The sequence below is a fragment of the Buteo buteo genome, chromosome 3 (assembly GCF_964188355.1).
Source record: "Buteo buteo chromosome 3, bButBut1.hap1.1, whole genome shotgun sequence".
NCBI classification, from domain to species: Eukaryota; Metazoa; Chordata; class Aves; order Accipitriformes; family Accipitridae; genus Buteo; species Buteo buteo.
The window spans coordinates 6338028-6351176 of NC_134173.1; the positions used below are offsets into that span (position 1 = coordinate 6338028).

At 37.8% G+C, this 13149-nt stretch overlaps 1 protein-coding gene across 1 annotated transcript in view; it reads right to left on the reverse strand.

Annotated features, from left to right (window-relative positions):
• Positions 1 to 439: 439 nt before the first annotated feature.
• TERT (telomerase reverse transcriptase) overlaps positions 440 to 13149 on the reverse strand; it is a 33804-nt gene continuing 21094 nt past the window's right edge. The window contains exons 10-16 of the mRNA XM_075022750.1: positions 11859 to 11930; positions 9810 to 9995; positions 8242 to 8368; positions 7854 to 7915; positions 5979 to 6103; positions 5447 to 5584; positions 440 to 950 (exon numbers count right to left, since the gene is read on the reverse strand). Of these exons, the coding sequence (XP_074878851.1) occupies positions 847 to 950; positions 5447 to 5584; positions 5979 to 6103; positions 7854 to 7915; positions 8242 to 8368; positions 9810 to 9995; positions 11859 to 11930 (814 nt within the window). The 3' untranslated portion in view covers positions 440 to 846. The remainder of the gene's footprint in view (positions 951 to 5446; positions 5585 to 5978; positions 6104 to 7853; positions 7916 to 8241; positions 8369 to 9809; positions 9996 to 11858; positions 11931 to 13149) is intronic.

A 13149-nucleotide genomic window follows, 5' to 3' on the forward strand; every position in this document is an offset into this window, starting at 1 on the left:
CCCACAGGGCAAAATTCAGCTGTGCACAACACACCAACACCAGGGCTAGACAGTACTTCAGTAACATTACAGAGCCAAAGATAAACCTAAATAAAGAACAGGAAATACAAACAGAAGAGTCACCTACTCGGTATATTATCTAATCAAGAACTTTTGTTTTGTAGGTATAAAAGCACCACCATCGTTCTGTACATCACTGTATTGAAAATATCACCAAGTATTCAAAATATATGAAACATACACTGAACATAACCAGCTTTGATGCTTAAATTTTGGCATACATATTAGTTGTGTTCTCCAAGGCATAAGATTTCTGCCCTGTACGTCTTGCTAGATAGTGCCATGAAATGCACTTGCCCTGTGCAGGTAACTGATTTTCAGGACATAACCCAGCTGGGCAGGATGTTAAAGATTACTATAAAATAAAGGTATTGGAGACAAGTACGTGTTATTGCAAATAACCAGACAATTTATTATAAAATAGTCTGCAGGACAGAGAAGCAAAGAATAGTTCTTCTGAAACAACACACTGAAACAAGGAAGTAGATCTGTTCATACAGAGCATAGCTTAATAATGCCTTCATCAAAAAGATGGGAATTACTGAACGAAACCAAGTCAATTACTTCAAATAGCCTGTGAATTTAAAGGCAACACCAACAAGAAGGTATTAACAAAATTATCTGCTCTTTTTAAGTCCTTGTGCAGTATCTGAGAAACAAACATGGAAAACTTCAGAGTGAAGTTGTTTTCAGTCCACTCTACCAAAATAAACTACAGAGAAAAGTCATCTAAAGACATAGCATTTATTTTCAAACCTGGAAAAATTACGAAATAAACTCAATCAGTCAGTCCAGGATAGCTTTGAAATCTTGACAAAGAGACGGTTCTGTCACTGTCTTCAGCAGTGCCATAGTATCCTTGGGGATCTTCCTGAATAGCTGCATCTTACCTACCAAAATATGAGAAACAATTCATTACTACTGCAAGTAACTAACTATTCTGTTTTAGGGAAAATGCTAATAAAGTAATGAAATCAATACTAGCTGAATCCAATTAAAAAGTTGGAACACCTGGAATATGGAGACTAAAAAAGCTATAATAAAATATGCTACTATTCTTTGGCCCTTAAATCAGTCTAATAAATAAAAAGGTTAAAAATCATATGTTAAAATACTAACAAACTAAGATAACCAAGGAGCAAATTCGTCCTATTATGTCCTTGTAACACTTCTTTGTTTGGGTTTAAGAATTTTAAAATTTTTTTTGAAAAGTATAAGACCATTTATTCAATAACTTGATCCACCAAAAAAGGCCTTCTGTCAAGCCATAGTTACTTTGAAAGACCGTATTTTAAACAACGCTAAGGACAAGGGACAGGTCCTTATCTGGTTGCTAACGTTTACCTACAGCAGGAAGGTATTCCCAAACTGTTTCTTTTCTCCTCTACTTTCAGATATGACATCAAAGTAGCCTATGCTTGGAACTGACATATACAAAAAGATAAAAAAAAAAAAAATCATGTGGAAAATGCACCTTTTGCTATAACACTGGCAACAGCAATTCTCCCCACTGTGTTTCTCTGTAAGAGAACAGAGACTAACTGGAAAGCCACCCTTAAGGTGGAAAATTTTGGAAACTAAACAAGGCTCTTAATCAGGAATGAAATTTTTATAAGAGGACATAACAGTTTTGAAACACAGAAGGTCACTGAGTCTATAGTCAACAGAATTATAGACAAAAAAAAGGACTTTTTAGAGATTAGGAAGAACATGTAGAATCCTAGCAACAGTTTAAGTCCGTTACCTAAACAGAGTTGGCAAAATTGTCAATGGTGCAGAAAGGCAGAAGTGCTCAATAAACATTTGTTCTGTATTTGGAAAGGAGACAGATGAGGTATTTATATATATATAAATATATAAGATGATATCTTATCATGATAAGGAAAGATTCTTGCTCCTTTCCCCACTGGTAATAATAGGAGGGATGTTAAACAGTAACTATGTTTTAAATACTTAACTCTGAAGAATGACGACAACTTGTACCGAAAAGCCCCTGATATTGATATTTAACAGGTTTTGGAATACTGGAAGAACCTCCTCCCCAAAACCTCTCCCATGGAGAGTAATGGAAAGGCATGTGCAGGGGCACAAGAAAAAAAAATTAAGTTTATACCAGTTCCTGTCAACAACATGATCTTACAGGGCTAACAGGTTTTATATAGCTGATACAAACTCCAAAATGACAACAAAAAGTGTAGTTAAGTCAACATAGGGGCTATTACCAGCCTTGGTTATCTCTGTGCTACAGATTGCTGTGCCATATAAAGATACTGAGCTAACTTTACAGGGAACACACCTGAGAACCAGTGACTTCCCTGTCACAGCTACTCTGACACCCACAAATGCTACCTGATTTCCAGAAGTAAGACAAAACTTAAAATATGGCATTTAAAATTAGCTCTGACATCTCTATATAATGCTCAGCTATGTAGTAACCCACCCTACAGCATAATATTCATGGGTAATGTTGTAATCAGAACAAGTCTGATGCATGCCAAACAAAACTAACTTATAAGACTGAATAGAAAACTATCTATCAATGTCTCTTAAAATAGATTTTAGTGCATTCCTACAAGATTGGAAGACTTAGTATCTTACTAAATTTGGAAGAAAATACAAATATAAATACCATGTATGATCAGGTGACTGAAAAATAGCCTTCATCTATGACCAGAGATCTTGGAGACATGGAGATAATGATGCACGTTCACATTAAGGATATGCGTATGACTTATCACTACAGATCACAAGATGCCTTTGTACAGCTTTACAGTACCAGCACACTGATGCCTCACCTTCCCTCCTGCTCAGCCCGTAGGTGGGACATCTGGTGCCTTCTCAGTTCCTTTTCAAGAACAGTTTGAAATTATTTTTAAAACCTCAACCAACTCTTAAAGGAAGGAGGAAGGCAGGTGGGAAACAAATATACAGTCAGTCAAAGCACCTCTCAAGCATTCAAGCTGCATGACAAGCTGACCCCAAACAGCTACCCTCCTGCCAAATTACCTAGTAGATGTTTTGGGAGCTTTTCATAAAAACAGCAACTACAGAAGTGCTCCACCAAGTACTGTATCAACCCTTGCAGCACAGGTGGAACAGGGCTAGTGGAAGTACAGGTAAGATTTCAGGGGGCTATAAGCAAATGGAGATCTCTCAGAGACAGCATTCAAGTTATTTGGGCCCCAGTGATCTGTTGATCAATCACAGCAAAATCTTCCATCTTAAAAGTTTCATGGTAAACACAAGTCACAGCCTGCTAATTGTTTAGGCAGCCATTTAGCAAAATATCTGAACCCTTGATCTTTCAGCAGTGTACTTGAAGTTTCAAATATTTCCAAAGGAAACTGGGCCTTGTAGATAAAAAGAGAAAGTTGTCTTGACATTATGGATGTGAAGAACAGATTCTGCCTCAGAGAGGGTACGATTTATGAAACAATAGCTGGAAACTACTCTTCAAGAGAACGTCACTACTAATTTTCTACTTGCCTTTGGAATTTTCCTGCTCCACCCTCACAATACTCAGCAAGTAGAACATTAATAGTTCCCAGGAATTTAGGAAGCGAGGTTATTCCATTTCTGCAAGTGCAATTCTCACTGTCAGAGAAGCCAACTGATAGATGGTCAGCTTTCCCTTCTTGGGTTAGAAACTGTGCATAGAGTTAGACATGGACCACACACCAAGTTTCAGGTCAGTATTGTGATTAGGCAAGGGGCTGTACAGGTACAGCAGAAGGAACCTAACAACAACCATTATTCAAACTAGAAAAATTCTACCTCTACTTCCCAGCTCATTTTCCCTGGTATCTGTGGTGGTGTAATTTTGTGGACAGCAGAGACCACTTTTACGGCAGATGCACATACCCATGGAAGATGAGATTCTGCTGGACAATAAAGGTGCCTGGGGCTGCACCTCCACCCTGAACATACTATCAGATTCAACAGCAAAGCATGCACAGACAAGGATGGGGGAACTTTGGCTTGGATTGTGATCTGCCAGTCAAAGATGCCAAGAGCAAAACCTTCAGCATTAGAGATGAAAACTTGGATGTGCTCTATATGGATCTCAGAGAAGTGACACAGCTCCCAGCAAAGCTATTATCCTACTGGGTGTGACTACTGCATTCTCTGCTCAGTTCTTCAGTTTCTGTCCTCGCCAAGTGAAGCAAACAGCCATCTCTTCCCTTCCCAGAGGAAGGTCTGCTTCCCCTGGTACTTCTAGAAGGGCTAAACAGAACTGGCTTCTCAGCAGCAGTGATGAGACATGGTGCCTCTGGTTTTGGTGTCACTGAATAACTCTGAGAGAAGGAGCTTCTCTGGGAGAGATTGCTGGAGTTCTGCTCCATACAGAAAGTCCATTGCTGTCAGAAACACGCCTGGTGCAATCCCAACCATCAGTTTGTTTCCTGTAAAAGTTTAAGTGTCTTCTTTGATACATTCACACTGCACCACCAAAAAATCAGACTGCACTCAGGCGTTGCTGCAAGCCTTTGATATGGGAGGAAATACTTACTTCCAAAGCAGAGCCACTTTCTTTTTTGGGGCACTAGACCTCAGCACAGGTATCAAGGGAAGCTTGCAATACATTTCGAATCAAATAAGGGTTATTCTGGAACCAGACTGAAGAAGTTCTCAGTACTGCATAATGAAACTGCGCAAGTAATGAGTCATTTAGAGTATGAATTAGCGAGTCACTGTTGAGTCTGGCCTTCACTGTAGCTAAATTCAACAGTACCAACCGCTTCAGAAAAACCTACTGCTGTTCACTTTTAATATCTTAGAACTGAAAATGCTATTATTGCTGTGGCTGGCCTGGGGACAGACCGCACAACCAGTGAAAGAGAGAGCTCCCCAGAGGCCAGGTACACAGACAGCTTCTTTCACTGAGTATAACAGTCAAAGATTTGCCAACACCATTCAACTCTATTACCATATAGCACATGCAGCGCAGCAAGTGCTTCTGTTTCAAAGTGACCCCGGCGACACTTTTTTTGGTAAGAGTTTATATTGCAGGAGGAACTAACTTAGTTGCCAGTTAATCTACATTTTTAAAAATAGAAAACCGAGCATTCATATTTCATTTAGTAAACTTGCTGAGAATGCTTATATGATTAACCCAATCTTACTAAGCTTTCTGAACCGTACAAACTTACTGAGTGCCAAGTATCAACAACTGTCCCATAAGAACAAGACTCTAGAACACACAGTGCTGAAAAACATACCATTTTAATTTGTCTACTTATACTTAGTAAATTTGATTAAAATCAGAAAGCTCGTTAGTGTACATCTTAGAACATTTTATGATAAGAAAACTTAAAAAAATCCATTAGATTCCAAGTTTTATTACAATTAACCATATTTCAAATTGTAAAAATAATCGAGTACTTACAGATTTTTAGGGGCTTAAGCAGGCATTTGTAAACAACTTTGTGGTTTGACAGTTTGACAGTGAAGGCATGGTAGCAGAGCCATTCTGCTGCCTCAGAAGGGAACACACCAGATGCACCTTTGTTACCTAAAGCAACACCTAGAGACAGAACAGGAAAATAATGTCACTGAAAATGATGAGCACTAAGAAGCATGTCTGACCTCTCCTCTCTTTCTACAAAATCACTCCAAAATTTTTTTTTACTGAAAACCTATGTAGTCAATGAAGTCTCCTATGTCAGCAGAGAACTAAAAACTAAAACCTGAAACATTTTATCTTCAGCAAATTGAGTTTAAGAAAAAAACCACAGTGATTCCTATCATGCACTCCCTATTTTTCATTCTTGATCTTTATCTCAAAACTACACAATCTGACTGCACATTCAAGAGGTTTTATTTGTCTTAAAAAAAAAAAAAAAAAAAAAAAAAAAAAACCAAACCAAAAAACCAACCAAACCCAAACATGCTACTTCATAGCCATTAACATACTATACCGGTGTTTTTTGCTTTCAGGATAGCATAGCAGCATGATGCAGTCTCAGAGATGATCCTTAGGAAGAAATAAGGATTGTTTCTAACTTTCTGGTTGAATGGAAGTTGGAGAACACAGGCGTGGAACCTGTTCACAAAACCAGCCTATTTAATCACAAGTCATTTGCAACTTCAAGTGAAACTATGATTACATACCTTAGGCAGTATTACAACATTTAAAAGCACCCAACAGTCTTTAGCTTTATCAACACTGCTAGCATACAACACGTCTCCTATATATACAAATCCCTGGAGCATCAGACACATATGAAGTTTGTTTGTAAATTTTCTGCTGAAAGATCTTGAAGCCATCTGCCTTGGTAATAGAATTCTCTTCTGAGAATGACCATTTTATGTGCAGGGAAAGTTAAATTACACATCCTCAGCAATTCCATAACATGGACCATGCAGCCAGAGAACACCCACAAGAGAGAGCGTGAGAGGAAGAAAAAGCAAAACCCCACAACAAATTCTGTTCAGAAATTCAGGAAAACAGACCTCCAAATGATGTAGTGTTCCACAGACCAGGATCCCCACTCTTTTGTCTATTTGGAAGCCAATTCTATGGAAATTATTTGTATTGTATGCTCCCTTACTCCTCTATTTGGACATATTTTAAAACTGCTGGCTTTTTTTTTTTTTCCTCTGTCTTTTTTTTTCTTCAGCCTCTGGCATTATAATCTTGCTTATGCTGAACACAGTCAACAACTACAATGCTGATTTTTACTTACTCAACAATGTATACACTTGTTTATTAAATTAACACAGCATAAGCATAATCACTTCAAGAAATTTTGAAATTTTAAAATATTTAAAGCATAAACATAATTACCACACTGCATCACAGAGCTCTGGCTGAATTAACCTGACATACTGTTAGCATGGTGGACAGTTTTTTAAAGGTACTCTAACATAAAGACCTTTGTTAGAGTGCTACCATAAAAGCAAACAGAAGTAACTAACTAATCATGTCCAGCATCAGAGAAAAACTGTAAGTCACTCGCAACACAAAGTTTAAGAGTTTGACACATCAGTGCTGTACTAAACAAGTCCAATTACACTTCCTGGACACAAGAACAATACAGGGTAAATGTGGACCAAGCTGAATTGAAGAACAAAACTAAAATGCCATTTCCTAACAAGTATGAGACTAGCAAAAGAGCAACACCTGATTTCTATAAAGAGGGAAGCACCTCTTAGACATTTTTTGCATTAAAGCAATAAACAATTACTTGGTGCTGCCAATCATTCAAAGTTTTCAATGCACAGAGATTAGTATTCTCTCCCAACTTGCTTATCAGTTTTGATTTCTTTCCCTTATCATTGTTGAAAACATTCACTTCCTCTGCTGGTCAAGAAGAGCTCACAAAACCCAAGGTATTACCAGCTAAGGAGCAATTAAGACATTACCAGCAGCTAAGAAACTGCAATTAACTTCGCAGAATGAAACCTCACTTAACATAAAGTTATACAGGTCAAAGTTCTGTATGATTTTAGTAGATACAAAGTTCTAAATATTAACTGGTTAATGAGTGATAAGGCTTCTCGTCATCCTCCTGAAGCAAAACAGACTGTTTTTCTTGAGGTCAGCTGTCAATACCAAGAGACACTGAAAATCCATTTAGTGAAGTGTCACTTAAACACACACATCAGTATAATCCTGTATCCTGAATCTAATAATATTACGTAAGAACAGTGTTGAAACAAGAATAACGTGACCTACTACTGACATTTACCACTGCACATTTATATGGCACACTTATTCCTAATCCGTAGCTCCTCCATGTGTCAAGAAAGAGTAATGAAATATTCAGTTACTGTGGAAGACAGTGACCTACCTGTAAGCCTGAAGTAAAAATATCTTGTAGATGTTAATGAAAACTGTTCTAAGGCTGTTGATCTAGAACAGAACAGAAACAGAGCTATAGGAATATTTTAGTGTCACGATAGGATTTGTTCAAGTTCAAGAGCATAAGATGATTTAGAGATCTAGAGACAAAAAATTCGTGCTAAACTTTGAAGATTTCTTTTATGTGCCCAAGTTAACAATGTTGTGAAGGCTCAGTTCTGGAAGGTGATAAGACCCCACATTTTAGCTGATGTCAACATTTCCAAGTAATGTGGATTACCTCTCAAAATCAACTCTTTGTGTTAGAACTCAAGGCTGTTTTAATGGTCTGTATCACTAACCACAGTATTTCCAAACATCTCTTTCCATATTCTCACCTGTAAATCAAGAAATAAACAATGACATTTCAGTTTCAGGACTGTAATCAATTTGTATTTCATGTTTTTCCCAGCTGTTCTACTTGAATTGAAGGAAAGACTTGATCTGATGGAAGTACAGGTATAACTAGAAAAAAAAAGAAGAAAAAAAAAGTAGTTAAACAAACTCCATGGGCTAATAGACTAAATGAACTTCTGTAAAGTAAGCCTCATATAACTTCTCATGTTACAGAGATTGCCTGCTAATCAATGAGCCAGTAGCTACAAGATTACTATAACTAAATTCAATTTAGAGAAAGACTAGACATTGTGGCATTAAGGCTATTAGCTAAGGAACGACTTCAATATCCCAGGGCTGAATAATTCACCCTGCTAAAAGAACCAAACCAATAACCTTAAACAAACTAGATATATTTCTAAAACACATGGTCTAGCCAGGCCATTATTAATGACTCCAGTGACAACCAGGCTATACATTGTGATCCATGCAATGCAGGAGCTTAGGCTGGATGCCACCTCAGTTCACCCTAGCATTCCAGTTACTTAAGTCAAGCTCATAGAAAGCAAGGCAGCCTTGTAACACCCTCGGGATTCTGATGAGTGTCTCCCAGACCGGCAGCACCAATGCCCTCATCCGTGTTAACTGCTTAGAAACACAGCTAGTGAATAAATCTCTGTGGCTGTTGATTTTAGTCCTCTGTTGTTACAGAAAATCATGTCATATAAATTCCTTTCCTAAACTGACCAAGCTTTTCTGGTTTGGAAGACTACTGAAGAACACCACCACTCTGGTGATGGAAAACCTCCTCCTGATTTCCCACTTAAATGTATGCATGGGCTGTTTATACTAAATATGGTCAATAACACAGCAATATTATCCTTCAGTTTAAACAGTTCTTTCTTGTTAAGACTAATGCCATCTCTAGCAGACCATGTAAAGGGTCTACAGAGCTATTCAGTAGGATATATTGTCCCATCCTGAGTTCTATGCCACTTCAGACTGCTTTGTGTAAACAGTCAAGGCTGCTAGCTTAAAGACAGGTTACTTCTCCCCTACACTACTATCTGAAGGACACCAGAGGGAACACTTCTGATGTTGAAAGAATTACTAGTCCCTCTAGTTTATACAAAATTAATCCCAATCTGTTCATGTAATCCTTACTGCTTCTTTTAGGAAGGTACAAAAAAAACCCAAACAATTTCAGAACAATAAATGTAGTTATATGATATCAGATACAATATAGTGCATAATGGTGAAGGAAGCTGAACTGAGGTGATTGAATAAACCTTCTCAGAACCATTTAGCCACCATACAGTATATGACTTCTGGTCACCAGTGATCTGTGCCACATTCAATGGTGTTAGTGGTATGTACATTCCACCAGAATGGAATGAAGAAAATAGCAGGCTCCACAGCAGAATAGAATGTTTAGATTACTTCATAAGAAACAGAATTGTAAAATCTATTTTGCAGTTAATTCAACTACACCGTTCACAAGACACCCTTGTGCTTCCCACACTATGTACAATATACTGTAAAGCTGACACTGGAGTATACAACTATTTACCTGGAGTAATCGCAGTAAACCTCAAGTGTCTGTATATCTAATAATAAACCACACCACGGGATCAAACGACAATCTGGCAGCTGTTTAAATTTGGAACATCCTGGGATATCATCAACAGGAAAATTCACGACTGTCTTATTGGGGTTTATTAAAAAGCCATACTCAGGAATACCTGTTGCTAGAGTCCTAAAACAGATATAAACAGTTAGCCTAACTCCCACTGCAAAAGCAAATAAAAAAGCCCACCATGCTGCAAGACTCATATGATCTTGCATCAAAGGACAGAAACCAAAGAATAAAGGGAATCATGGCAAACTCTTTAGGTTAAGGAACACAGCTAGAAATAAACAAAACTGAAGACATTAGAGATAAATACATAAAATAAATAAGCTTAAGGATATGAGGATAATGGAGAAAAATTTGCATTAATCTGTAAAAGTTAGGAACTTAAGCCATGAAACATTTGAGACAAGCTACATAAACCACACTCACAGAAACCATTGAGACCAAAATCACTGGAAAAACACAGATGAAGACTTATTGCTTTTGAAAGTTAATAAAAACAAGGAGAATCCACGTAACAGGAACCTCATTTATCTGATGAAAATTTTGAACTTTCTCCACAGAGTTTTCCCTAAGGATGTTTTCATTGCCAGAATGCCTGCTGATTACCTACTGCACATGGGATCAGCAGTGCCATCTCATGGATAAGCAGCAGTTTGTCTTACTTGGCGATGTATTCATGTGCACACTTCATCCTTTTAAAGAGTGAGAAGAAGAGGTAGGCTCTTCTTGTTGGGGACTAATGGTCACAACGCTGTCTCCTCAAAATTAATTTCTTGAGTCCACCAGTTCTAATACTACATTAGAAAACACTGTTACTGCTCCATTTGTGGCAGAGAGTTCAAAGGATCTGTAAGCAGTTCTGAAAAACTTGCACAGAAGAGACTACTTCTCTACAGAAAATCAACAAGGCTGGTGCAGAAATTGATATAAAATAAAGATGCAGATAAGTTCAAAGGGCAAGTAGGACAGTATCTGCAATGCTACTTCAAGTGACATTATGCTGAAAAGATGTTACAGAGATTAATAGCTCGAGGCATCCCCAGCCTCTTAGTTCAACTTATCATTTCCAGTAAATCTCCATATCCCTAGAAATTTCTTTCTGTTCTGATAAGGAAATGAGGACAAATGAAGTCTTCAAAGTACACTATCCACTAATTAGTACAATTTACACTTCAAACTGTACTTAATTGATTTCCCCATGACCTTTCAGGCTCACAACAGAGCTGCATTTTTCTGACTATTGAAAAGCACGATGCAACTGACTGCATTGCAAATGCTAAGCTTTTCTTCAAGATCTCTCTTTTGGATCCTTAAAACTGGCTTTGGCATCAGCAGAACTCTTCTTGGATACTGACTGTACATTCATATCCATGGTAACCAGGAACCTTTTTTGGGGCCCAATTTTAAAAAAAAGGTAGTTCTGAAGCACTCTAACGAATTACTGTTTGAAAACTTCTGTGAGCTGCGTGCTGCCATGCTATCAGTATCTTCAAACACTCACCCCAGAATATTAATGACCAGAAAATTCTTAGCAATATTGTGTCAGAGAAAAGTTCCATTCTTTCCTCGCGAATAGAAGGTAGCAGCATGCCTGCCTGACAAATATATTTTAAGAATGTCACTAAGACATCTTAAAAAATTGAGGGAAAATTGTCTTAAAAGACAATGTCAGCTGCTTTGGTTAGTCTGCACTACTAACTGCTGCTAGAAGCCCCATCAAGGTCAATAGCTAGGTCCCTAATTAAACTTCAGCAGGAATCCCCCACCATCTGAGCTGCAACAGATTGTTAATTGGCCATCAAGAATGTAGCTATTAAGATTCTTCCCAGGCACAGGCTACCAGCAAGGACTCCAAAAAAGCCCTTGATTATTAACCCATAAAACAAATACACCTATATGTACAAGCATGTCTAAAGATGAAAAAGAATGACCTAGAAGTTGTTAATGCTTATTACTTTGAAGACTATGTCTTTAATAGCATACCTTAGAAACGTTCTTGCCTGCTTTAAATGTGGCGTAACCAGCAAAAAGTCATCAATGAGACGTATTAGGACTCTGTAATCAAGAAGAAACTGTTAGATTTATTTTATATGTAATCCTTTCAAATTTTTGTCATACTCTTCAGAGCAACAACATGCCCATTTTAATTCACAAGAAGGTAGAGGCCAATATGATCTCCAAATCGAGTCTCACAAAGAAATTCTCAGTTCTGCTTCTTTCCTAAAAATAAATGAGAAAAAAAAAAAAAGAAAAAAAGAAAGCAAAGGGGCTGGCTACACAAAACATGACAGGAATTTACAGCACCCAAGCTACTCCATAGCAGCTTCTTGGATGCAGGGTTTTACACTTTTCCAAGGGAGAATTTGCAGTATCTTAATCTACAAGACAAGGAAAGGAAGTGTAATACCAGGTACACAAGCAGATACCAGATTCTTGATGTGCTCTAACTCTGTATCTTTGTTTACCATGTAGTAGCTTGTTTGTGAAGCTACAACTTGAATGTAAAACACACCACCAGCTACCACTCTAAAGGCTGGTATTTTCTTTTTCAACAGAATTCAGGCCCCAGGCATGCCCTTATTTTTCTGATAAATCCTGCCTAGTAGATCATAGAGAGGAAGCTCTGAAGATGATCTCGTCCAGTCTCCTCTTCAAAGCAGGAGTATTGCCATCACTATGATCAGATCAGCTGCACTTTTGCCTAGCCAAGTCAATAGCCAGGTTATTTTTTTGACTTAAAGGTCAAATGAAACTATCAAAATCATTCAACAGACACCCAAGTAACATTCTAAAATCTCCTCTATATAAAAACAGCTGCTATATGAAAGAGTGCGTTCTTCTGAATCACTTTCATAATTTCAGTATGTATAAGCAACATCCTTTAAAAGCAAAATATAGCTGTTTAGACTCATATCATCACAGCATCCTAAAGTCTATGAGAAGAACCCTACTACTTGTGTAGAGAAATGTTTAAAATTCTAAGACTTTCCATTAACCAGTGAGCCTCCCAAGAAGAGACACCAGACAGATAACCTTATCCCGAGTCCTCCTACACACTTCTTAGTTTCTTTTTTCTTTCTTAGGACAGAATTCATAGCAATGGAGGGAGATATGTGAACACAGACAAGCTTCAGGGTCCAGCTCATGCCTGAAGACCCTAATCTGGGATTCACCTGGGGATCAGTTTATATGGAGCTAAAAGGGACCCCAAAGTATTCACAACTAATAAAGAGGTAGAGCTTTTATCAGGCAAGCTTTCTGTCAAGTTCCTAAG